Below are 27,197 nucleotides of genomic sequence, written 5' to 3' on the forward strand. Positions count from 1 at the left end.
CTGACTCGTCCATTTTGAAATTCGCGCGCGTTTGTTTTCGTAGGGGGCATAATCTTTTATTTAATGTTCTGCGCGCATATATTAAACAGATGTGTTGTTTGGTTGGGTTGGTTGTGAGGTGCGCTTGGGAGTGGAGGGTCGCAGGTTCGAGCCCTCCCTCCGTCATATATTTTTAAAACCTTGTTTCCATGTGATCCTATGTGTCTACAGCTGTAAACCTCACCATACACCTTCCAGATCTGGCCATAGGATTCCACTAACCTCAGATCTGACGCCCTTGGTTGAGTCCCCATACCATACACCTTAATTAGAACCACACTGAATAAAACCTTAGTAAAACCTTAATAAAAACTTAATAAAATCTAATTAATTTGTTTTCTTGTAATTAAAATAATAGTTGATAATTAATAATTTATATTAAAATTATTTTATTTATAGAATAAAAACATGACATTTATATAAAATATGTTTTAATTTGTTATTTGCGCCGATTAAACCGATTAATCGCTGTGGTTAACAATAAAAATTAAAGTACTTTTTATTAAAATAAAAACCCAATTAAATTCGATTAAATGGCTGCAACTATCTTATTGGTTGTGGTGATTAATCTTGCCTCATTGTTTAATTTAATTTGTTATTATTTGTAGTCGTGCTAATCGATTATGAGAGGTAACAATATAAAACGCCAATAAATAAATAATAAAATACAATAAGTTGTTATTAGTGATAATCGAATTAATCGATTTGAATTGGTAACAATGCAAATCCTTAATCTTTTAGCTATGGTGATCAAACCTATTGATCATTGCGGTTAATTGTGCCAAATCAGGGTTGTGCGCCCAAACCCTAATATTTCTAAAATCCATTCAAATTACAAAGACAAAACAAACTGCGATAGGCTAACTAAAAAGCCTCTAAAAAACTCATATCAAATCAAATTCAAACTCTAAATGGCGTACAACCCTTCCCGAACTACGTAGACTCTGATCCTCCCTAAGGAGGTACGTAGGCACTTGGCAACAAGGCGAGTCCCCCTCTTCAAAACCTCAATCATGTCATTAAAATTCTGTTTGCCACATTTCTTTACAAACCCTGCCATGCAACCCTAATCTTTGAACATTAGCCTTTAGGAAAGGGCTGAGGGTGCCTAACACCTTCCCTCAGCCTGATTATAATAACTTACCCTCAATCTCTTATCTGCATAGGGTTCCTATTCGCCCTTCAGAATAGGTGGCGACTCGAAAGCTGAAATTTTTAAGCAGGTTGCTACACAACTGTCTAATATCAATATCATTTAACAAAATATTTAAAGAACTGACCAATTCAATAATATGGCTTTAATCCAACCCATAGATGAAAGAAATAAATATAAATAAAACATAAGTAGGAAAATAGATATAAACAATAAAAAATATCTATTAAAGTAAACAATATAAATGAAAACTATCATTACACCAAATGAAATTCTTCCATCCATGACATGCTAATAATTGGAAAAAAAGGAAAATAAAGAAATGAATAAAAACATAAACACAAAATAAATAAATAAACAATAAAAGCAACAAAAAATATAACAATATAGTTAATTGATAAAATGGAAATTTTTAATACATAATTGAAAACTATCTTATTGTCGTGAGTAATTCCTCCATCCTTAACATGTTTATACCTGCAAAAACAAAAACAAAATGAAAACAAAACATGTATATAGAATTAGGGTCAAACAATAAAATAATAAACTTCATCAAGTGTTTCATTTTCGTTCGTCGCAAGAATTTCAATTTCAGGATGCGTGTAGTTTGTAAATGAGTGTGTTTATGGATTTTAGAAAAAAATTAAAAAAAATTCATAAACCAAGAATTTTATAAAAAAACGGTATATAAGTTCAAAAAATAAGAAAAGCTTTAAGTTTTTTTTCAAAAATTTGAATATTTTTATTAGAAATATTTTAATAAAATTGTACATAGAAAAGTGCCCGATTTAATTGGAAGGGTGTCCAGAGAAAATCTCCTTATATAGGCAAGTATCTGGTACAACGAACAAAGCCCAAAACACACAAATGAAGCCCACAACAATTTCAAGACAAAACTACTTAACAAAAATTTTACTCTCTCCCTCTACAATTATACTCGTACTATTACACATAAAAATTTAGACCGAAATATCCTCGTATAAATAGTATATATTTTAAAAAATTTCATTTTTTCCGAAACACCAAAAAATATATATATTGGAACACTTTTTCAAAGTCTTCCCGTTTAAAAAAAAACACACTGAAACACTTAGAAAAAGAGTTCCAGTATTTTTAAAATTGTTTAAAATGGAGTTTAAAGATGCATACCAGAACACTTATTAAAGAACCAATTATTAAAGTGTTATGATAGTTTAATTTTTTAAAAAAATGCTAGACTTTACGCAACGGCCGTTGCCTAGGCTATTAAGGTGATTGCTTAATTTTTGTACACAACAACTTGCACTTTAAAAAAAAAAAAACCACCGGAACACTTTAAATAGGTTTTCTGCTACGCAACTTCAAATCTCACTTTAAACAACTTCAAAATTACCGGAAATCTTTTCTAAGTGTTCCGATATGATTTTTTTAAAATCGGAATACTTTAAAAAGTGTTTCAGTTTATATATTTTTGAGTGTTTCGATTTTTTTTTTTAAAAGTGAGAAAAAATGAAATTTTTTAAAATATGTACAATTTCTATTAGAGTATTTTAGTCTAAATTTTTTTAAAGTAGGAGTGTGAATATAATTGTAAGGATACAAAGCCACCCTTAGCCATTTTAGTGCTCCTATATTTTTGGTTATTTATCAAAAAATACATTAAAATCAACTATGCATTTACGAAAACAAAAGAACGTCTCAAATCTCAATAATGCATCTATATATCCGATATTATATCATTGACACCGAGAGGAGCTGATGAGATAAGACTCATATAACTACATTTGATTGATTGGTTTTTATAAATATGATATGTTGGCATACAATGGACCATGCAAAGGCAAGCTATGCCATAAAAAATGAATTTGTGATGGGGCGATACGTTGTGAGCTGTTAGAAGTTCCACATAACATGATAACAACAAGATTTGGATAAACTCAAATGTAACATTAACAACATCGTTTTGCCACTAGAAAAAGACATTTCTAAGACTTTACGTATTTGATTAAGATTCAAAATAATTTTTAAAATGTATATAATGAAAAAGAAAGTGGTGTTCGATCAATTTCGTTTTAATTTATCAATAAAATTTGTGGTATTCAATTATGTTAACTTCAACATTTTGAATTGAATATAGAAATTTACAGTATAATTTAAAAAAAAATTGTGCTGTTTATAAAGAGTTTAGTTTCAATTAATTTTTAAATACACGGATTTTGATATACTTTACAAAATAAACAAAGTTTTTCGAAAAACATGAGAAAAGCTTTTGGGTGGAGAATTCTAATTAATAGACTATCGATCAAGGACCTACTGAAGTTTAGGGGTATTATTTTTTTTGAATATATCGCTTTTTGTGATTTGCTCTTCAAACAATGGAACACATCTTTTTTAAGTGTCCTATTGTTAAGTTAATTTGAAGGAATATAGCGGAGTGAATTAGTATGTCAGATGTAATGGAGGAGGACCCTAAAAAGAGTTTCATGTTTTGTTACACTTTTTGCAAAAAAATAAGATGAAGGAGGGTAGACTAAGTTGCATTTGGTTGAAAATAACTTGGAGTATTTGGTTAGTTAGGAATTGTATTATTTTCCAGAAAGATTCTTGGAGCGTTCTTAACAAGACTTGGAACATTAAGGCTATGATTTAGAGATGGTCTTTCATAGGGGAGATTATTCACCCCAATTGCAAATTCTACGATTTTTGTAAAGACCCGGCATTTTTTCTCTCATAGAGTCAAGTGATTTGTAATTTCTTTTTGTAGAGTTTATCTCGTATCTTGTGTAACAGGTTTTGAGAACCCTTAGTTCTCCATCTAATATATCTTACTTACTTACACAAAAAAACATATATTTTAAAGAAATTATTTTATGGATTAAATATGTTTCTAGTCTCTATAAATAGACCAACATTTAATTTTAATCTCTCTAAAATTTTCTTTCAAACAATTGCTTTTATAAACTTTTTTGTTTCTAACTTTCGTTTGTCCCGTTAATTTGCAATAATGGAGGTTTACGTGAAACATGTTTAATTAATCAACATGGAATTTTTTTTAAAATCATTCACCAACGTATATGTTATTCTAATAAGGTTAAATAAATAATCAGAATCCAATAGTCTTAAACCATTCATTCAACAATATTTCTCATGAAATCCCTAAAACGTCTTCTTCTTCTTCTTCTTCTTCTGCGTGGTCCCTTACTTCCTTCCCAGTTGCATGCGTTATTGTGCTCCCAGTTTAAAATCTTGTTAGTGTTGTGGTCTCCTCCTTCATTTCAGTTGCAAGCATTCTTGTGGTCCCAGTTTTTTGCAGCTTGTGGTATCGGGTATGTCAATTTGGTTTATTAAGTAATGTTAAGATTAGTTTAAGAATCATTTTGCTTGTATTATTATTGAATACCGTATGCTTCAGTCTGAATTGTATATGTATCTAGGTAGTAACTCATGTTGCATACCGTGTTTGACCTAATTTGATAAATTTTAACCCTAAGTGAATTAACTATACAAGACTTAGGTAAATGTAAGATTGTGTTCTACACAAAGAGATATTTTGTAAAAGACCCTAACTTAAGATATGAGAGTGGGGATCTCTATACATATAGTGGTCAAAATCTGGATTATTGGTCCTATTTTAAAGCTTGTGATTAAGTCAAAGGGGTTGACCCTGAATTTGCCGATAGGGTTGTTAAAATGTGGTGGAAGCATGATGGTTGTTCTTTGAAAATAATTGTGAAGTTGAGATTTTTAATGAACCTAATCTAGTTACAGGGGCTCCTTTATGTATAGGGTTGGAGAGAAAGGCAAGGGTGAGACATGTGATGAAGAGGTTTACAATTTAAGCAAATTTAGTGATGAATTTGTGAAGGACGTAAATTTTGATGATAGTGGGGAGGAGAGGATGAAAGGGTTTCATGGTGAGTTCAAGGAGAAATGTCAACGTTCGACTTGCTCAAGTTTTAGTTTGGGACTTAGCGAAATTTCCAAAGGTTTGAAGATGGTTAGTTCGACGGATCGAAAGAGATTCGACCGAGGCAATTTCAAAATCAAATCAAGTAACCGTTTTTTGATCTTATCTAGAAGCGCAAGAGACATGCGAAAATCAATCAGAGGCAAGCGAAACATGCAAAGATGACGTATCGAGAAGTTAATTGAACGTTGAAGACAGTTATTTTTACAAATACTATAAATAGGGATTTTAGTTTTAGGATTCAAAGGTGGAAAAATTATTGTAAATTTCAATACACACGCAAAGTACCCACACATAAACGAGAAATGAGTCTCTGAATGAAATGTATGAAACTGCCCACCAATTTTTTCTTATGCTAATAATATTTTTTTTTAAGTTTGTTTATCTCTCCTTTTTCAAATTATCAATTCGACCCAGTCGAATTGTTATCCTTTTTAAGTTCTTACTTACATTTTACTTAACACTTTTTTCGACACAATTGTCACTAAACTTACAATGACTTTAATGCACACTTTTTCCTAGATAAATCACACAATATGTCCAATAAGTTACTAGTTTGGTCCTTCAAGCAATCAATTTAAAACTAAGTGATTCTATGCCAAAAGCACCAGTGAACAGTACATCCAGAATTTCGCATCACACGATTGGACTGTTTGCATCCCCGATATAAACCATGAAAACGAGAAGCAACCTATACAGGTACAAGGCGGAAAAGACACAAACATATAATCATGGAAATTTATAAAGATGTTTTAAATGCTCAATAAAAAATTATGAACGTACATTATATTAGTTTATGACATTAGCGACTTTTGTCTCACAAAGATCATTGTAAAAGGAGACTTCAGTTTATGACATTAGCGACTTTTGTCTCACAAAGATCATTGTAAAAGGAGACTTCAGCAAAGAAAAAAAATTCAAAATTTGAAAAAAAAAAAATAAACACTTAAAAAGTGTGACCTCTTCCAATCAACTTAAGAGAGGTTATCAAAATATTATTAACAGTTTCTCCTTAAGAACAATTTTAATCTAATCCCTCTCTTTTTATGTACATTTTCTTTTATATATTGAATTATCTTAATTTAAAAGAAAATAAAGATCCACATGCTCATCCAATTTTAAACTATATGAAAGATATTTGAACCGAATATATATATATATATATATATATATATATATATATATATATATATATATATATATATATATATATATATCCACCACTTATTTGAAAGTCGCTATACCAATAAATTTGTACTTATCAACTACTAGTAATAATCTATCAGACAATCTGGAAGAAATAAAACTCCAATGAGTAGTCTCCGATTTATTTCTAAACTATTATTAGTAATTTTTAAACTTGTAATTTATTATATTTTCACACCACCATCGTAGCCGACAAACATAACAGCCCCCATTAAACCTAAGATTCCCTACATGAATAGATAAACCTGATTTCATTATTTTATTAAATTAAACTAAATACGAACAAATAATTCTAATTTCGCGGTTAATTTGTCACCGAAGTTGGTACTAATTTCAAATCTTTAAATGCCATTAAATTATTCATGATTTGTCTCTTTTTGCTCCTCGGTGTCCATTAGTCCAAGCACATACAACTAGCTGATTATTTTTCCACACCATGTTTGGAAATCAATTATTTGTATTGTCACTTTTGAAAAGGCAATTCAACTTTTATTTTAATATTATTATTGTTACTATTACTATAATTATACACAAAACCAAAAGTCTTACACAAAAAAGAGGAGCTGTAGCCTTCAATGTGGTAAGGAAAAAAAGAAAGATGCTTTGGACAGGTAACCAAGTAAGGGAATTCATGTTGAAGAATGAAGAGGAGTATATTTTTTCCTACACCTTTTTCAAAAGAGAGAAAAAAAAAATGAAAATGGGTTTTGATTTTATTATAAGAAATGTCTTGAAGGGTCATTGCATATGACAGTGATACATGTGATGGAGTGATGGGTTGGAAAGCATTACTAGAAAGTAGAAACCTAAATGCAGCATCACCAAAACTGTAAGGTTGCCATTAATTGGATCCGTATGAACTCGTGCCTATCTATTTTAGAGAATCAAATTTAATAGAATGAAACTACGTGTAAGTTTTCTCTTATTCTACCATGCACAACGCATGCTTTAGGTCCACACTCAATTTATGTACAAAATCTAACATTTTTCATTAGGCTATGTACAATGAAAGTTGAATAATTTTTTTTAATGCTTGCAATGATGTGTTAAATTGAGTGTTGAAAGTGAGGTGAATTAATTGATGTTGAAAACATTCAACATGTTGAATGAGGAGGGAGTGAGACCACATAAATTTTTTGCAAATTCTTATTGATTTTTTTTGTAAATATTTAGATTTTGAGTGTGTTGTGAATGGTGGTGGAATATGGTGTTGAATTTTATTCACTACAAAACCAATGTAGTGAATAAAAATTAAACATGTGTTAAATTATTAGGTGGAAGAAAAAGAAGATGGTGTGAAATATAAAAAGTGAAAAAGGAGAGTGTTGAATTTATAAACCATTGTTAATGGTCTTATATATAGCGACTATATCCAGTTTGAAAGACTAATCTTATAAGAAAATAGAGGAAGAAATAAATCTATTTGATTAAAATAAATAGTTGAGATTTAATATTTTGTCACTTATTTTTTTTTCAATAGGAAATAAAAAAAAAGGATTACGTGGATAATTTAAACAAAATATTAAATCTCAAACGTTTATTTTAATTAAACGATCGTTATCTCTTTTTATCACTCTCATATAAGTTTATCTTAGATACGTTATATATATGATGGATCAAATTACACCAATTAGTTACACCAAATATTATACTCAATTAATACTTTTGATTCATTTAAAATCTAATGGCTATTAAAACACCAGCTTAATAAAATATTTTCATTTTTCATATGACCAACTATTCCTTAAATATTAGGTTAATCTAATTAAAAATCAATTTCCACCCCACTTAATCTCTTCTCTCACTCCTTCACCCAATTACTCTCTTGATTCACAATTCAGCCCCATATCTTATTATCCTCTATTTTCTTATTATTTCCTTAATTTATTTTAATTAATAAAATACTAATATTTTAGATTTCATCTATTTTTCTCCATACCCTCCAACACTTATTTATTTAATTAAACACATAATAATTAAATAAAATGCACATAATATAAATAAATCACTCAAAAATAATTAATAAAAAATTGTGGTGTTACATATGCAATCAGTATAGTAAGTCATTTTATGAAAAATATTGGTCAGTTTCATTTATGAAGATTTGAAGTGGGTGTTGAGGTATTTGAATGGTTATCTAAAAGGTGGTTTGAAGTACACATAATCAACTCAAGAAAAAGACACTTTGGAGAGTTTTGTAGATTCAAAATATGTAGGTAATATGGACACTAGAAAATCCTTCTCATATTTGTGTTTAAGTTGTTTGGGATAACTATAAGCTGAAAAAGCCAATCGATAATTAATGGTCGTGTTATCTACTTCTCATACGTAAAATGTTTTTCTCGTTGAAGAGGTCAATGAAGCCATATGGCTGAAACACGTGATTGGAGAGTTAAAGATTACCCAAGAATATCTGGAAAAAATTATGATAATCAAAGTGTTATTCACTTGACTATCATAATAGAGTCAAAGGAGATTCAGCTTCATAAAAAGTGTCCTCAAAAGGAAATCCATCAAACATGTTCACCAAAGCATTGCCAAGATTCAAGCATTTCTTGGACTTAATCAAATTTGTTGAATAATGATTCAAGCTTTGGAGAGAAACACAAGATAATTGGTGGTTAAATTGACATCCCCATCAATTTAAAGTTAAGACGAAGAATTGTTGTAACATGTTTTCGATAATGCCAAATTTTTCGACTAGATGGTCGCGACACGATGAAGCTGACTGCTGGCGAGCGACATCAACGTGGAGATGAAGACCGTCGATGATAAAGCGTCAGAGGTCGGGTTGCATATCCATTCGTCAACGAGTCATAGTTTGGACTCGTTAAAATTTTGAAAGTTATAAATATGACTCTCTCTCTCTCTCTCTCTCATTTGTTGTTGATACGTGGTGCATAAGGTAGCAATCTTAATAATAAGCCAAATGCAAAAATTCCTAGGATTTTATTTTGAGGTTTGACAACCATTTGGAGTCATCAAAAGGGATTTGAGAAACATTTTATACACCTTGAATTTGTATGATTCTTATATTAGGGCTCTGAGAGATTGATAAACATTTGAGAAAAAAAAATTGGGGTTCATTTAAAAACTCAAGATTATTTTTTTTAACAAATATTGTAATTTGTTGTAACAACTTTTTAATAATAAATTAAAGAATTGTTTTCGAACAAAATAAACAATTTTCTTATTTTTCTTGTTTATTATATTATTTGTTGCTTGAAATCAACATTTTAATTTGTTTAAATTTAAATTATTCAATCAATTTTTTATTATTATAATTTATTAATTAAAACTATATCAAAATTAAATTAAATAATATATTTATGAGTTAAATATGTTTTTAGTTGAATATACTAAATTTATTTAAAGTCTAGCTAAACTTTGGCTATCTAAGTACTCTATTATCAATTTCAACCTCTATTTTTTTATATAAAACCTGACATAAATTGTTTCAAGTCATTTCTCATTACATGTTAATGATAGAATTTTAAAATATTATATAAATTTTATTTAATTTGTTTATGATTTTAAAATAAAAATGAACCCATTAAAATAAAATAAATAATATTTTAAAGTTTTTAGAAAGAGATGTCGTTCAAAAAAATTATTTAGAACATACAACATGAATAAAGTAAAAAAAAAAGAAGCATAAACTAAAATTAATAATAAAACATTTTAAAAATCAGTTTTTTTATAAAAAAAAAAATATGAAAAATGAAAACATGTATAATTAGAGAAAATATCTCAATGCACCCCATATATTTCTTACACACCGTGCAAAATTTTATTTTTGCACCCAGTTTCTGTAGATGCACTTCCGGAAGCACCTCATTTATTTAAAAAAATTGATAGGTTCCGTAGATATATGGAGAAAATACAAATAAATTCAGTTCAGGGATAGTTTCGTAGGTTCATCTACGGAATAACTTAGCGCCATATAATTCCGTAGATGCATCTACGAAAGTGTCTGATATAGTTTGAACCAGCATGATCACTCCCCATTGTTTTATTTCTTCAAACTCTCCATATTCCACACCCTAAAAATCCTACATCACCACTACCTTATTTCACTCTAAGACTTCAACTTTTTGGTGCAACAAGTCAAAGGAAGCAAGAGGAGTCTGAATTTCACGTAAAGATCCATCTTCAACCACTACATTGTTCACATTATGCAAAGACCGAAGGTGGGAAACTGGTGAAGCCCGGAGTGGTTGTTGACTAAATAATGGATGCATGGGCTCGTATTTCAAGTTCGTCGACAAAAGAATTGTATGTCGATGCCTTATTGCAATTTCGGAAAATATGTGAAAAATATCCAATTTATTGAAATACTTTGAAAGCACCATTCTTGACAAGGTGAAGGAGAAGTTTGCTTGTGCGTGGACTGATAAGGTCCGACACCTTGAGAATACAACCACCAATAGAGTTGAGTCGGTACATGCTACTATGAATTTCCAAAAACAACCGACATGAAACCGCCGTCTCAACCAGTTAAGACAAAGGCTGCTCCGAAGAAAGTGAAGCCCACGCCGAATGACAACTCGACTACACAGGATCCTTCATATTGTGAGCACGTCGACAAAAGAGCTCATATTAGCAAACCGCCTCCTACACCTATTGCTCCGAAAGTTTCGACTCCGACACCTATTGCCACAAAAATTCCATCAATCGAAGAGTTACATATTGCTTCAACAATTCCATCAATCGAAGAGGTGCATATTTCTCCAAAAATTCTATTCATCGACGAGATGCCAATTTTTATGCACAAATACATCGGTCGGATCGTCAATGTGGCGGGGGACAGTAATTGTGGATTCTGGGCCGTATCAGTTTGCTTGGTAAGGGAGAGGATGACCATAAGCTTGTCCATCATGAACTTATTGAAGAGTTGATGAACCATAAAGACTCGTACACGAGGGTATTTGGAGATGAAGCTATATTTGAATCGGTTCACGAAACTCTTGTTCCTTGGTTGAGAGCTTCCGCACCGACTTCAAAATGGATGAGATTCCCGGAAATGGGACATCTTATTGCATGCGCATTGACTTGACGCGATATGGTTTTTCGGAAACCTTTTTTCCGCTCCGCACCGCATCTCCTACAAATCCAAGTGGTCGTATTATGTGTGTTGGATGACTCACAAAATTGAAATATTTTGTGCAAGTTTACTTGAAACCGGGATGCCCCATACCACCTACGTTACCGAAATGGGCACTTCATCACACCGAAGCTGCCGATACGTGACCGGATCGTTTTGTGGATAGGATACACGATTTCGAAAAGGTTGAACAACATAAAAAAGGAATCAAATGTCAAAAAGTCAAGATTAGAACCTCCAGTAGATTTAGCCGGCGACAGTTCTTTTGATGTATTTATCTAGTTTTAAAGTGTAATATATGCACTCTATAACATTGCAATGTAATCTTTTTTTGTGTTTATGTGTTTGTGTCTATGTGTTTCAAAGTGTTGATGTTTTTGTGTTTATGCTGCTACTGCATTGAGTTCTATTAAAAAAACTAACAGGGAATCTTCCGTAGATGTATCTACGGAAGGGTCTGATATTGAAAATTATGGGTGTTTACCGTAGATGCATCTACTGAACGGAGAAATCTATGACTCTTTCGTGGATATATCTACGGAACGTTCTGTGAAAGAAATTGTGTGGTCCATAATCACCAAAGGCTTTTATAAATTTGGGGTTTCTAGGGTTGAATTATTACACACAAACACAAACAGAAACCCTACATACAAACACAAAAATGGCTCAGATAAGTCCATGTTCAGGGCAGCGAACATCATCCAAGCGTTCCGATCCTGAACTGATTTATCTCAGAAGGGATGGACATGTTATTTTCTCTTCCGTCAAATCCCCTATGCTGGTTAAATTTTGGAACATTCTCTGATGTCTTTTTTAGTGGGGGAGTACAAACCCAGCGAAGTCATTAGAAGGATCCAGAGGCTTAGAACAAGGACCTCGTTTGAGATCGGAGAAAAGAAACGTTTGTGGGATGAAGTGGAAGGCAACGTTGATTCCGTTCTAATGATGCATGAATCAAATGACATTGTTTTAACTGTTGTAATTTTTTAGGTCTCTTAGTTTTCTTAATTTTCTGTTGGAATTTCAATGTATTTTTTAATCAATGCTGATTTTAATCAATGAATGGATGTTTTATCGTTATAAATGTTGTTGTTCTGGTTTTTTAAGTCTGGTTTAGTTTCGTATATGCATTTACGCAAGTCTTCCGTATGTGCATCTACGAAACAAACCAATGTTACACCAAAAAAAGTAATTCTGAAAATACATCTATAAAAGAACGAAGACAATTTAATCAATTCAGTGGTGCGTAAGAGAGTCCTAGAGGTCGTGATGAGAAATTGTCTTGTAAGAAATTTAATCGTGTGTGAAAATAATTCTTTTTAAGGATTCAACTTCCACCACTTTATAGTCGATGATAGTCGATGATGAGTGTTCACTTGATTGATATCTATTGGTTTCATATAAATTATTATATTTTATATATAATACATAAATTTCGATACGAGAAGGATCTGTTTGGGCGCCGACAGTGGCATGTGCTGAATGTGCAAACACAAATGCTTAGTTTTCTTTTCACTGTTTTATGAAGTTTGTTGATTATGTGTATTTTAATTTCATTATTTTTTAAAAGAATTATATATGTTATTTTTAATTTGCTTATTGACACTTGAAGAAATATATGTTTAAAAAATGGTGAATATATTAGAGGGGGACCAACCCACCTTACATTTACAACTCATTTTTAATAAAACTTTCTTCGTCATGTCCTTTGCAGCAGAAAGGTGTAGCATTTATGTTTTGGTGAGTTGTTGCTTATCAAACATAATAGCTCAGAAACACATGGACATTGCTGTTCTCAGTTCTCTCTTCCTTTTTACTTGCCCCATTCAATTTCATTGGTAAATTTGGTCAAATGAAATGTCATTCTCCTACTCATGTTAAATGCTAGAACTTTAAAAAGTTACAATCTAGCTACTCATTTTAACATCTATTCTAAACTTGTTGGGTTTTTATTCATATTAATGAGTTATCATATAATCAACCTACTCTAAACCCCTCATTTCAAGATAGATCTTGGGTTCATCAATATTTGGAATTTTAAATCACCCAAAAAAATATATTAAAAAAGCCTGTAGTACTCTCAGTATCATTTCGTATCATTTATATTTGTTATTTTTGACTTCTTACCCTAGAGACTTTCAAAAACTCATGTATTGTGTGATTTAGTAATCTAGGAAGATAAATGTGGTTTTTCAAATAATTGATTTTGTCATCTAAAAATTAGAGCATTTGTTTTAACTTTAAAAAAAGTTTATTAAATGATTTTCATAGAAAATTAAAATATTAAAAGTTTTTAATTCATTTATTAAAATTAAAAGACAAATTTTAATATTTAGTAAAATAAATATGTACTATTAAAAATTAAAACACAATCAAAATTGCATAATATTTCAAAAATAATTTTAATAAAAAAAACTATCTGTAATAACTCCAAATTTAAAGAATTTTTGAAATTTAATATAAAAAAGTATAGTAAAAAGATGAAATGTTTAAAATAACATTTTATAAAAAGTTATTACAAAAATTATTTATTACTTTTTTTTTACAAAATTCTTATATATATATATATATATATATATATATATATATATATATATATATATATATATATATATATATATATATATATATATATATATATATATTATAAAAATCATTAAAAAAAGCGAAACAAACAAACAAACAAAAATAGTAGAACAGCTTATTTTCTGTTAGCTTCCATCTCTGTTTAACTTTTATTATATTAATTAGAAACAATTACTTTATTGTGCTAAGCATTGTTATATGGTATTTTGGCTTTATTTAACCAACAAATCTGATTTAGGCCTTATTTACAAAACACATTACTTTGTTAGGCTAATGTTTCCATTTTGAGTTTTCTTTTCTATCTATATACATCTAATTGACACTTCAGATAACTATTGGATCAAGATACAGTGATTCGAATTACATACCAAAAAAAAAATTAGAATAATACAATTAATTTTTTTTATCAATAAAATCAAAATCTACATATTTTACAAACCAAGATCCAAATCCAATGGTCACCAATGCACCCAATTGTTCAATACAAAGGAATCCATTTTCCTTGTCCTTGCTAAAAGCAAAAAAAAGTAAAAATAATAATAATAATAAAGTCATTCATCAGAACCTTCTTCTTATTCTTATACTGTACTATATAGTATCAAATTTTATTTTCTTATTTTTTATTACTTTGCTAATCATACAAGTTCAGCATCTCAATCAACCAACAAATCCGGATTGACTTCACAAGACTCTTTGCATTCACAAAAATCGTAACACCTCATTCTTCAATTCAACTCATTAACACACTTTATCACAAAAATAAATTCCAGATTTTCACAAATCACAACATTGCATTTCCCATCTTAGCTCACCAATAATGTTTATCTTATAAGAAACTTGTGTTTTTCATCCACAACACTACAACCAGTAACCACCATATTTATCTGTCAGAAAAAATGTTCAAATCATGGAGCAAGAAAAACAAGATCAAAGCTGTCTTCAAATTGGATTTTCAAGCAACCCAGGTAAGTAAAAAAAAAACATGTTTCCTAGGATGTTTGAAATTTACAAATTTCTGAAAAAAAAACATGTTTCCTAGGATGTTTAAAATATACAAATGTTTGTTTTTTTTATAATGTTGGTATAGATTCTGCGGACAGTGTCTGATCTTGTGTTTTTTTTTATGAATCTGATTTTGATTAGGTTCCGAAGATGAAAAAGTCTGCACTGATGGTATCATTGGTGCCAGATGATGTTGGGAAAACAACCGTGAAATTAGAGAAAACTGCTGTACACGATGGGACTTGTTTATGGGAGAATCCAGTTTTTGAACCGGTTAAACTTGTTAGGGATTTAAAATCTGGAATTCTCCATGAAAAAATCTACCATTTCATTGTTTCAACTGTAAGAATTTGTAGATGCAATTTGTATTAAAGGATTGTTTGTTGGAAAGTCTGAATCTTTTTTATGGATCTTTCTAGGGTTCTTCGAAATCTGGCTATTTGGGAGAAGCTTCGGTTGATTTTGCTGATTTTTTAACAGAAACTGAGCCTGTTACTGTTTCTCTACCATTGAAGTTTGCCAATTCAGGCGTAGTTTTACATGTTAGTACCCTCTATCTCTTTTTTACACAGTAAATCAATCACAATTTATCTTTAAAGTCATAGTACAAACAGGGCCGTATTTGAGGGCGGGCTAGGCAGGCTACTGCACAGGGCTCAAAATTTGTCACGGTTAAACTATGGTTAAATAGAGCCTCATAAAATGTCTGTCTCAGTTAAACCATAGTTAAATAGGACCTTTATTTGATTTGTCATAGTTAAACGGAGACTAATCTACACAGGGCCTCAAAAAACTTGAAACGGCTCTACATACAAAAAGTGGATTATACACCTACACTATATCAAAAGTGATCTCTTATTGAATTCATAACTTCTCACATAAGAGTTGTTGAAACAGGTAACCATTCAGAATGTTGAAGGATATGCTGCTGAAAGGTGAAAATAAACTATAACATATTGTTAATTTAACCATTGCAGTTTTTCCCCTTTGACTTCTCTTCTATATGAACTAAAAATCTTACTTATTTGCAGAAATGGGGAAGATAATGGATCAGTGGGACTTCATAATGATGGAACCTTGAGACATCAACTGAGCTATGGCAGTACAGATGAAAGTTACAATCTTGATGAAGTAAGGTCTCGTAAGCTACTTGTATATCATAGCTATTATATTTATTGTCTGTGTTTGGATTGACTTATTTGAACTTATCTACTGACATAAGCACTTAACCATTAAAACTGTTGCAACTTTTCTAAACCTGTTATGAGGATAGGTTATGGGAGAAAAAGTACTTAATAAAATCATACTTACCTTAGTTTTTATTGTTATCTGATAGAATGAGAGCTTGGCCAAGAGTAGATCTGAGTATTCGGAACAGAATGCATCTAATGGCATCAGTCCTAAGGTAGCTTCATGGGATGATCCTCATAGCTTCAGACAGAACTCGATGCCACCAAGAGGGTCAGTTGAGACCAACGCAACTCAAAATCAAGTGCATAAGAGGTCGAATACAGGATGGTCAATGGGTTCAGCATCAGACGGAAGTTTAGGCGACTGGACAAACAGCGCAGAAGAGAATATTCCAAGAGAAAGATTACAAGAGCCTTCAGGCAATGCGGCTGAAAATCTCAAAATTGAAATTGCTTCTCTGAAGAGGCAGGCAGAACTATCGGAACTTGAATTACAAGCACTTCGGAAGCAGGTAGAAAAAGAAAGCAGTCGGGGACAGAATTTATCTAGACAAATCAACGGTCTCAGAGACGAGAGAGATTCGCTCAAAACTAAATATGAGCAACTCAGGTCCCAACAGAGCTTCAATGGTGTAAATAATGAGACCAAAGCCTCTAAAACCATGAAGTCTGATATTGAAAATTGTAGGATTCAGATAGAGGCATTAAAGGAAGAGCTTGTTTATGAAAAAGAAACGAGTGGAAATCTTCAATTGCAACTGCTGAAAACACAGAACTCAAATTCGGAACTTCTTTTGGCTGTGACAGACCTTGAAGAAATGCTAGAACAAAAGAACAAGGAAATATTGGATCTATCTTCCAAAATGAAATCTCAAAAGATTGCTAAAGAGCGTGATATTGACACAGAATTAGATGTTTTGCGGCAGAAAATTGCAGAACAGAATAGCGAAATAGAGAGTTGCGGTAAGCAACGCGAGGAGCTAAGCACGCTTTTAAAAGAGCTCACATTGGAGTATGATATTCTTGAGAATGAAAATGCTGATATATCTTCGAAATTAAAGCAAGATGAAGCACAACACATCAGGTTACAAAATGAGCACTCAACTTCTTTAGTTACGATACAACAACTTGAATCCCAAGTAAAGAGACTTGAAGCAAAGATAGAGATGCAAGAAAATGAATTTTCATCATCTTTGGTCTCCATCAAGGAACTTGAAAATGAAGTTAAGTCTTTGGAGAAAGAACTGAGAATACAGGCAGATAAATATAAAGAGGATCTACATGCCATGCAAAGTGCGAAAATAGAGCAGGAAGAACGGGCCATACAAGCAGAAGAGTCACTGAGAAAAACGAGACACAATAATGCTATCGCGTCTGAACGTCTTCAGGATGAATACAAATCGCTTTCTGTTGAAATGGCATGCAAAGTTGAAGAGAACGAAAAGATGATCGCGAAAGAGGTTGCAGAAGCTGATGAATTGCGGAACCACAACAAGCTTATGGAAGAAACGCTCCAGAAATGCAATCAAGAGCTCAGGCTTATTACAGATCAACATGAATCGAAAGTGGAAGAGCTCTTGAAACAAATCAATTCTAAAGACAAAACAATAGAACAGGTGTCACGAGAGCTAGAAGTGAAGACTAAAGAACTCGAGGATGCACAAAGGTGCAGGGATGAAAAGGATGCTACACTTTCAAAGAAAATTCAAATGCTTGAGATCCAGCACAAGGAAATAAAACACAGTTTGCAGAAAGAACAAGTGGACAAAGAAAATATGAAGAAACATGCATCTCAATTAGAAGGAGAGCTTAAGAAGAAAGAAGCAGAACTAAGTGCTATGGAAAAGAAGCTCAAGAATAACAAAGGACGAGGTGCAGCTTTACATATGAATTTGACCTCAAGAGACAATGAGGCTGCTAAGGGTAATGTTAAGAAGTCAAAGGTAATTTCTCAGGAGCCATACTTCTTATAAAAAACATACTTCTTATTGCCTTCACCTATAATGTCATACTTCTTAATGTCAAAGGTAATTTCTCAGGAGCCATACTTCTTATAAAAAACATACTTCTTATTGCCTTCACCTATAATGTCAGGTTAAATGGTAGCATCCATCTGATGAATTTATTATGTAGTGTCCTTAAATCATGAATAGAGAAGATATTAACAATAACATTAGAATCCAAGGAGTTCAGTCTCCAAAATGCTATGATATGAAGCACAAACAAATGTCCCCAAAAAATAGTTTTTTCTTTACTTTGACACTCTTTGAATCCATATCTGACACCTATATGAAAAATGTTCATATATTATCATCACCCTCACTCAGATTGAATTTATTACGATGAATCACACTATGCGATGTACTACAAAGATGCATAGTTCAAATATTTTCTCTCCAGTACAAAAATTGTTAACATATGCGGTAGGAAAATGTATATATCATCTATAAAGTACACACTCTAACACAGACACCGACACGATACGAACATGTCAACACCATTGATGTAAAAGACATGAGATGAGACACTATGATAGTATTTGATCTTTTATTGAAAAAGTTCCATCTACAATTGAAAAAGTTAAGTGTTCTATTTGAATTTTATGTCTTTAATCTTTTATTGGCCAATATTGCTTAGACACATCTTTAACCCTTTTAGTTGTATTTGAAATTTGTCCAAGAAATGCATAAGGCGTGCCAAAGCAAATTATTTGATATTTGTCCCAAAATAACTTATACCGTTTATATTTGTAACATGAATAGGGAATTGATGCTGCAAGCACTGCTATTAGCAAGTCTGAAGGAAGGTAAAATCAGATTCATTTCGTTCCATCTGAATTCCACGTTACCTTGCTTTTACAGTCATAAACCCTCCACCTCAATCCATTCCTTAAACAAAAATTTGGTGCCTCGATGTCATATTGTTGTTAAGTCTGAACTAACTTGTATTTTTTTTTTGACACTGACAGTGATGCTGACCGCCTTTCAAAGGAATTATTGAAAGAAGTGGAAGTTCTAAAGGGAAAGAACACGACTATGGAAACAGAACTGAAAGAAATGGAAGAAAGATATTCAGAGATTAGTCTGAAATTCGCAGAGGTAGAGGGAGAAAGACAACAACTTGTTATGGCTGTACGTAATCTCAAGAATGGTAAGAAGATCTAGAAAGTTCTACTGGTGTTGTGTTTCATACGAGGGGGGTTACAAAGGAAGCAGGATATGATCATGATTCCCAGAATGGTAGAACCATATTTAACCTGTATTTTTTGCACTTCTGTTGTGACCTATTATATCCTGTACATCAACTAACAGTTTTACTACTGGGCGGCACAGTCCAATATTTATGCCCGTACGATGCATTGGCGAGAGATCTCTGAAACACGAGACTCCAAAATTCATGCCGTATAAATTGATGTCGGAGTCTCGTATAGGCCGCATGTGGCATTTGGTTTATTTATATTCAGTTTGACATTCTTTGTATGCAATGTAACAATAATGAGACCTGTGATTGAGAATGTGGACAGAATAAAAAGAAAGAAAACAGACTATGAAGTCTGGAAATATACAAATAATTCTCAAGTTACCTTTATAACCATTTCTTCATATCCATATTTTCTCAGTATAATTTAATTCGAAGTTCCAACAAACTATTGTTACAAAGAAATTTAGAGGGATCGAAGAACTATTCATGAAGATTCACGCCATGGAATGCTATCTGATAAGCTTCTTGTTGCCGTGTATGACTCGACCATGCAGCTTGATTGTACAATGTAAGAAAACAAAGTCTAATACTAGATTTTATGTTTCGAATAAATATCTTTTGTGCTAAATAGCAACGGTGAAGAACATTAGCTTCTTCTATAAGCTTTTTCTTATAGTTTGCAAACCATTCATGACTTTTTGTTCCACTGTGTATATCTATGAAAATAACAGTGTTACAATAATTGAGTAGCTAGACAAGATATTACAGGATCACAAATTGAATCATTAGAAAGAAAAAGTTTAGGCACTCTATGTTGAAGAAAAGATGGTAGGTAGAGTATCATTTCAAGTGGCTTAAGAATGCCTGTAGCTTGCAGAAGTATCAGTAAGAAGGGTTAACAACCCAAAGGAGGATAGTTCTATTGACATGTTCATTTATTAAATTGATGATGCGTGCTTCTGTATTAAGCTTCTCATCTTAAGTAATTTAATCAAGTCAACTATAGCAAGGCAAGATTATCTAAATTGTTATTAAACAAACATGCTTCAAATTTGAGTTTTTAGATATTTGGATGATTCTAATCATGGTGCAAAAGATCTTGTTTCTGATTTCCTAAAAGATTGATTTCAATGAGCCATATTTCGAATCATCATGCTTTTTTTTTTTTGTTCTTTATTTACTATTTAGAAAAGTTTTACAAGTTCTTGCAATTTCAATTGTGCGGGGGCCTAGTGGGGAAGACTTAGATCTTAAAATACGTAAATTGTTTATAAAAAATAGTGGGATTACAAATTAGAAACAATTCCAAGTTTAAAAAATGAATTGTCATTATGGAGAAGAATCAATCATTCTTTATGAATTTTGAAGTGATTTTACCGTGGACTGAGGGGAAAAAGTTACAAGTTATTCATCCTAAGCCGTTGCTATTAATTTCATGTAATTATTTTGTAACCGATAAGGAATTCGTGAATCAAACCATTATTCTCTAAACATCCTTTTGGATCACACTGCCATCGGTAAATATAAGTGTTTTAGTTTTAACGCCAAATATTGAGTTTAAGAAAAAAATATATTTTTTCTTTCACCATGGTAAAAAGTCATGACTGTCCCTATTTTTTGTATTTTTGAAATAAGTTATGTATGGTCAGTATATTTTGATTTTACTCTAACTAATGTATAATTTTTTTAATGTTTGTGTAGCATGTTTGAATCAATTAATGTATTTGTTGTTTTTTAATTTAGATTAATTGTTAGTATAATTTTTTTAATGTTTGTGTAGCATGTTTGAATCAATTAATGTATTTGTTGTTTTTTAATTGAGATAAATTGTTATGAACTAACAGTGTAAACAGTTTTACACAATCAAACTATCACAACCATTCGTAATCATTACTTTAAATATATTTAAAATAAAAGTCAAACGTAATTTTGACATTTATTGATCATGTAAAATTTCTTTACACCGTTAGTGCATTTCAATTAAATTCTTTTTAGTTTATGACCTAAAATATGAGTTGCCCTAATAAAATGTTAGAAAAATGTTGCTGCCTTGAAAATACTCAGGGGAAACTCTTGGAGATGTATCTTCGAAATATCCTCCATCATGTGCAATAAACACGTTTCCAATACCTTTAAATGATTTCAGGAGGTATTTCAGAGATGCATTTCTGAATACATCATATAACTTTTACGGAAATGCATATGCATACCAAATTTTGACAAAAATGGAGTGTGTGGTTGAATTTCAAAAGCTAGTGTGATTATGTATGCGTCTGGAGATTCATCTCTCGGCATCAATAAAGATATTTTTAGATTTTCAAGGGTGTGAGACGCATCCCATGGGATGAGATAAGTATTCCCCAAAAATAATCATGTTGGCCAACCACCATAAGACCGGCCAAATCTACATAAACCCAATCTCTCTATAAAGTATACGTCAATGTGCGGCACCCGTGAACCACGTCATGCATCATTACGCATCTCCCCCTTCATATTGAGTCATAATCATCATCCGCGCTCCACGTAAAACAACATATAAGCAAATACAATCATCTCATACATATAGGAGGAGCAACCCTCAGTCATCCTCACATACAATTTTGACTCGCACGCTGGAATATTAATATATTTTGCAGATACTCCCCTTGGAGAACTATCTAAGCCGCATCTGTAACATTTTATAGTAATTTTTATCGTCAAACTAGACAATTAGTCATCATATAATCCAGTTCAAAACAAAAACAAAACAAATATAAGTGATATTCTATTACTTGTTTTTATTTTTAGTCTAATTAAATGAATTTTAATTTGAACATTAATTAAGGTTCAATTTTAGTTGAACTATTTTGTTTAGTTATACTTGTTATTATGTGTTCCAATTTATTTATTTTTGTCCATAACTCAAAAGCACCAATAGTTTACTTGTAAAATAATCCAGCAAGGCTGGACCCTCCTAAATTAGAAATCTAAAAAGTAACATTTTCCTAACCGAAACATTATTTGGAAAGTGACACCAAGAACAGTCCACTTCATCTTACAATGTCGACAGACACTCCTAAATCCTAATTATCATTTTTATAAACATCCTATTTAATGTCGACGTAACATAATATCTCTTTAAAAAATTATACATTTCATGTCGACGCATGTACGGTTTCATTTTCATCCATACTCTTCTATTACCCCTTTTCACACACGGAACCGTTTTTTCTATGATAAAACTACCAATTGTATCACTCCACGTGTACAAATATACTCAACAACTGTCAACTGTCGGTTACGTGACACGTGTCTCCAAAATCAGTTTCATGGTGTTGGTTTTTTTTCTCTCTATAAAAAGAAAGCTTATATGTTCTTTCTATTATAGTACTTTCTTTTCTTTTCTTGTTTTTGTTACTACAAAACCAATCAGTCATGGATTCATCAAGAGTAGTTCAAAGTAAAGTGGTTGAGAACAAGGATGAACAAAACCTTGATTCACAACATGGTAAGAAAATCGTATGATAGATTGAATATTATCTGAGACAATTATTGTTATATATTTTGTTTATGTTTCATATTTTTTGGATGTAGTGGTGACACATGATGCAGAAGAGCACACTGAGCCTGAGAAGAAATCTGTTATGAGTAGGGTGAAGGCAAGGGCTAGGAAAATCAAGAACAGTATTACTGGGCATAGTCCACAAACTCCTGATCAAACTAGTGGACATGACAGTGAAATTCAGCATGCTACTGAAGATGATGATGATGAAGATGATGATGGTGACTTGGATGAGGGGAAAGAAAATGTTCAAGAGCCACTAGGTCATAAAGCACCAAGTATGTTTTTCTTTACATTCTTTGCAATTAAAATATATTAGACTATGAATCATGTACACATGACACACGACACTGACACATCGAGACTCAGGTATCTGGTATCTAGAGTATGTCCTAATGGCACATAGATTTTAGATACTTATTTCAAATAAGAATCTACAAATTTTTGTTACTATATCAATATGAAAATGATTCTGAAACTTTTTCATTTATGTGTTTGGATGTTGTACAGATTATGGTAGTAGAGATGTTACAAGTGCAACACCTACAACTGATTATGAGAAAGTTGAAAATTTAAGAAATTCGGTATTTAATTTGGAAGGTTCAAAAGATGTAGGCGAAGAACCTCGTCGTGATCCATCAGTTGAAGGTGTTTCTTCAACTACTGGAATCAATCGAAACATAGCCACTGACATGGCCAAAGCATTTGATCTGGAAGAGAAGCCAGATCAATTCAAGGCTGATTTCGAGAGGCCGATATTTTCGAAGAAAGATCCTCAAGAACAAGGGAGTAGAACTGATGCATATGATCTTCCCAAGTATCAAGCCAGAGACACTGATCCAAATGTTGAAGGTGAGAAAAAAATTCTACAAGCTTTTGTTTCAATATTATTATCAAAAGAATTCTGAAACATTTTTATTATATATGTTTGGATATTGTAAAGTTTATGACAGTGAAGATGTTAAAAGTGCTACACCTAAATTTGAATCTGAGCAAGTTGAGAATCTAGGAAATTCAGGAATTGGTTTTGAAGGTGCAAAAGTTGTAGGAGAAGAACCTCGTCACGATTCACTGGTTAAAGGTGTTTCTTCAACAAACATTGAGTCCGATCAAAACACAGCCAAACCATTTTCTGTGAGAGATAAGCCAGATCAATTCAAGGCCGATTTGGCGAGGTTGGGATTTTCGAAAGAAGATTTTGATGAACAAGTAAATAGAACTGAGGCATCTAATCCCAAGTATCAAACCAATGACACTTATCCAAGTGAAGATGTTAAAAATGCTACACCTCCACCTGAATACAAGCAAGATGAAAATTTTGGAAATTCTGGAGTTGGTTTTGAAGGTGCAAAAGTTAAGGGAGAAGAACCTCGTCACGATTCACTATTTGAAGGTTTTTCATCAACAACCTCTGACACCAATCAAAACATAGCTAAACCATTTGCTGAGGAAGATAAGCCAGATCAATTCAAGGCCAATTCGGAGAGGCCTGGATTTTCGGACGATTTTGAAGAACAAGGAAGTAGAACTGAGGCATATACTCTTCCCAAGCATCAAACCAGTGACACTTATCCCAGTGAAGATGTTAAAAATGCTACACCTCCAGCTGAATACAAGCAAGATGAAAATTTTGGAAATTCTGGAGTTGGTTTTGAAGGTGCAAAAGTTAAGGGAGAAGAACCTCGTCGCGATTCACTATTTGAAGGTGTTTCATCAACAACCGCTGAAACCAATCAAAACATAGTCAAACCATTTGCTGAGGAAGATAAGCCAGATCAATTCAAGGCCAATTTGGAGAGGCCCGAATTTTCAGAAGAATTTGAAAAACAAGGAAGAGGAATTGAGGCATATACTCTTCCCAAGTATCAAACCAGTGACACTTATCCAAGTGAAGAAGGTGAATTAAAAGACAGTAAACCACTTGAGGAATCTCTTGAGAGATTGAATGTTCATGATGATGAGTCAAAACCAAAAATCCTGCCACATGTTGCTGACACTGAATACCCTGCTTCTGCTGGAAGCCATGATCAGTTTGTGCCACACTTCTCTGATGCAACAAAAACTAAGAATGAATATCCTCAGGAAACGGTATCGACAGATATCAATAGAAACCAGGAATTTTCGGAGAAAGATTCTCAAGATCAAGGGAGTAAAACTGAGGCATATACTATCCCGAAATATCAAATCAGGGACACTGATCCAAGCGGTGTTGGTAAGTACTAAGTAGACCGATTCAACAAAATTTCAGAACTCCGTTTTTTGGTTTTGCTATATAGATCACTGCATTATGTATCAATATATTAATGGTGTACTAATTTTGTGTTTGTTTACAGGAAGTGATGAGGTAAAAGACTCTACACCACTTGAGGAATCTCTAGAGAGATTGAATGTGCATGATGGTGATGAGCCAAAACCTATCAGAGAACTAAATATTCAGCCATCTGTTACTGACACTGAATATCCTGCTTCTGCTGGAAGCCATGATATTCGTCAGCCTGTGCCACACTTCTTTGACGCATCAAAAAGTCATAATGAGTTTTCTCAAGAAACAGTATCCAAAGGTATCAATAAAAACCCCTCAGAAACTGAAGAATCTTTCAACACTGTCACCAACACTGCTGAAAAACAACCAGGTTATGGAGAATCAGTGGAGACACAACCAAAGCACAACAAAAGCTACGCAGATGAAAATGAATTCGCTTCTGCAACAACAGCTGATAAAACTCTCACTAGCGAAAACGATGAAGCTCTTAAGCTCGGTAGTTATGGAACTAGCACTGGCAGTAATGCAAATGATGGAACTGAAACGGACAAAGGGGCTGCTGTGAGGGACTATTTCAATGAGAAGTCAAGGCCTGGTGAAGAAGATAAGGCACTTGCTGAGGTGATTACGGAAGCTTTACATAAAGGGAAAGACGAGCCGTTGAAAAGTGAGGATGGAAAGGTTGATAGTGAAGTTGAGAAGCCAGAGAAAGTGTTTGGTGAAGAAAGCAATGTGGCTAGTCCAGGAAAAGGTATGGTTGACAGGGTTACGGGTTATGTTGGATCTTGGTTTGCCAAACCTGAAGAGACCCCATCACCACATGGTAATTCTTTTTCTACTACATTTTGCATAATGCTGTGTTATATATATCTTATGACATGGTTCTGATTTTGATGGTTTTGTTATAGGTGCAGGAATTGGTACTGAAGACTTATCAAAGAATAAGGATTCTGTTGCAGAAGTGAAACATGATGGCAAAGTTGTGGATTCAGGAAGGATTCAGGAGTAATCCAATTGATTGAAGAACAAGTTACCTGAATAAGTTTCTTTATAAATTTGTGAAGTGATTCTGTTTATTGTAATTAGATAGTTGTTCATTGTTCTATATAAAGAGTTAAAGTTTGTATGAGTGTGGAAATTACTATATGCTATTTTTGTATGGATGTGGTTATATATGAGTGTACTATGTCTTGTTTATTTTAATCAATTAATAAAATTCATCGTTTTCATATCTATTTTCTGATGTCTTCCAAAAAAAGAAAAAGCCAAGGCCTACGGAAGCTAGAGCCTAGAGTGATGGTTATATATATATATATATATATATATATATATATATATATATATATATATATATATATATATATATATATATATATATATATATATATATATATATATATATATATATATATATATATATATATATATATATATATATATCAATGGAGATTTTTGACAATACTATTAAGAAGGTTTATTTAGTGCTGAAGTTTATTAGCCTAATTTCAGATTTTATTTTAGTACTTATTTTTTTTTGGGTCAAAAAAACATATCTTTTTATTACCAAAACAATGAAGTACAAACCGATCGCACGGATTCAGGCAACCTAAATAAGACTATTAATACTCATATCAATATGAGCTCTAATATTCTTATTTTTTACACCTCTACCAACAATATTATCTATAATTTTTTCTTTCAAATTACAATCAACATCCTTTTGGGAGAAAATCTTCTCATTTTTACTTTTCCACACTTCGTATATTGTTTCAGCACACGCCATTTTTAGCAATGGTCTCTTCCAACCTTTTTTCCGCGTTTCCTTAATAATCCAAAAACTCTCATCATTCCAGCCTTTGGGAGTTCTGTGCAATCCTAGCCACTCAAGGATATCCTTCCAAATCATCTTAAATTGGTGGCAATCAAACAAGAGATGATGTATATTTTCCATTTGGTCACAAAATTC

General features: G+C 32.1%; 2 protein-coding genes across 3 annotated transcripts; both read left to right on the forward strand.

Annotated features, from left to right (window-relative positions):
- The first annotated feature begins 14,618 nt into the window (after positions 1-14,618).
- Positions 14,619-19,817, forward strand: LOC131643550 (uncharacterized). The gene is made up of 8 exons (XM_058913799.1): positions 14,619-14,999; positions 15,178-15,378; positions 15,456-15,578; positions 15,934-15,971; positions 16,068-16,167; positions 16,373-18,169; positions 18,989-19,032; positions 19,195-19,817. Exons 1-8 carry the CDS (start codon positions 14,931-14,933, stop codon positions 19,388-19,390), a joined length of 2,568 nt encoding a protein of 855 aa, XP_058769782.1. The 5' UTR covers positions 14,619-14,930; the 3' UTR covers positions 19,391-19,817.
- A 2,942-nt stretch (positions 19,818-22,759) lies between these two features.
- Positions 22,760-26,466, forward strand: LOC131643551 (uncharacterized). Of its 2 annotated transcripts, XM_058913801.1 has the most exons (7): positions 22,760-22,914; positions 23,001-23,246; positions 23,479-23,820; positions 23,912-25,180; positions 25,302-25,529; positions 25,602-26,054; positions 26,140-26,466. In XM_058913801.1, exons 1-7 carry the CDS (start codon positions 22,842-22,844, stop codon positions 26,238-26,240), a joined length of 2,712 nt encoding a protein of 903 aa, XP_058769784.1. In that variant the 5' UTR covers positions 22,760-22,841; the 3' UTR covers positions 26,241-26,466. The 2 variants fall into 2 exon arrangements, with proteins under 2 accessions (XP_058769784.1, XP_058769783.1); XM_058913800.1 differs by having other exon boundaries at positions 25,302-26,054.
- Positions 26,467-27,197: the final 731 nt, after the last annotated feature.

The sequence above is a fragment of the Vicia villosa genome, linkage group LG1 (assembly GCF_029867415.1).
Source record: "Vicia villosa cultivar HV-30 ecotype Madison, WI linkage group LG1, Vvil1.0, whole genome shotgun sequence".
In the NCBI taxonomy this organism is placed as follows: Eukaryota; Viridiplantae; Streptophyta; class Magnoliopsida; order Fabales; family Fabaceae; genus Vicia; species Vicia villosa.

Excerpts from the sequence above, each read along its gene's own strand:
- LOC131643551 (XM_058913800.1), top strand. The coding sequence starts at position 22,842 with ATGGATTCATCAAGAGTAGTTCAAAGTAAAGTGGTTGAGAACAAGGAT. Across the intron at positions 22,915-23,000 it reads AAACCTTGATTCACAACATG|TGGTGACACATGATGCAGAA; the intron begins GTAAGAAAATCG and ends TTTTGGATGTAG. Across the intron at positions 23,821-23,911 it reads CACTGATCCAAATGTTGAAG|TTTATGACAGTGAAGATGTT; the intron begins GTGAGAAAAAAA and ends GATATTGTAAAG.
- LOC131643550 (XM_058913799.1), top strand. The coding sequence starts at position 14,931 with ATGTTCAAATCATGGAGCAAGAAAAACAAGATCAAAGCTGTCTTCAAA. Across the intron at positions 15,000-15,177 it reads TGGATTTTCAAGCAACCCAG|GTTCCGAAGATGAAAAAGTC; the intron begins GTAAGTAAAAAA and ends GATTTTGATTAG. Across the intron at positions 16,168-16,372 it reads AAAGTTACAATCTTGATGAA|AATGAGAGCTTGGCCAAGAG; the intron begins GTAAGGTCTCGT and ends GTTATCTGATAG.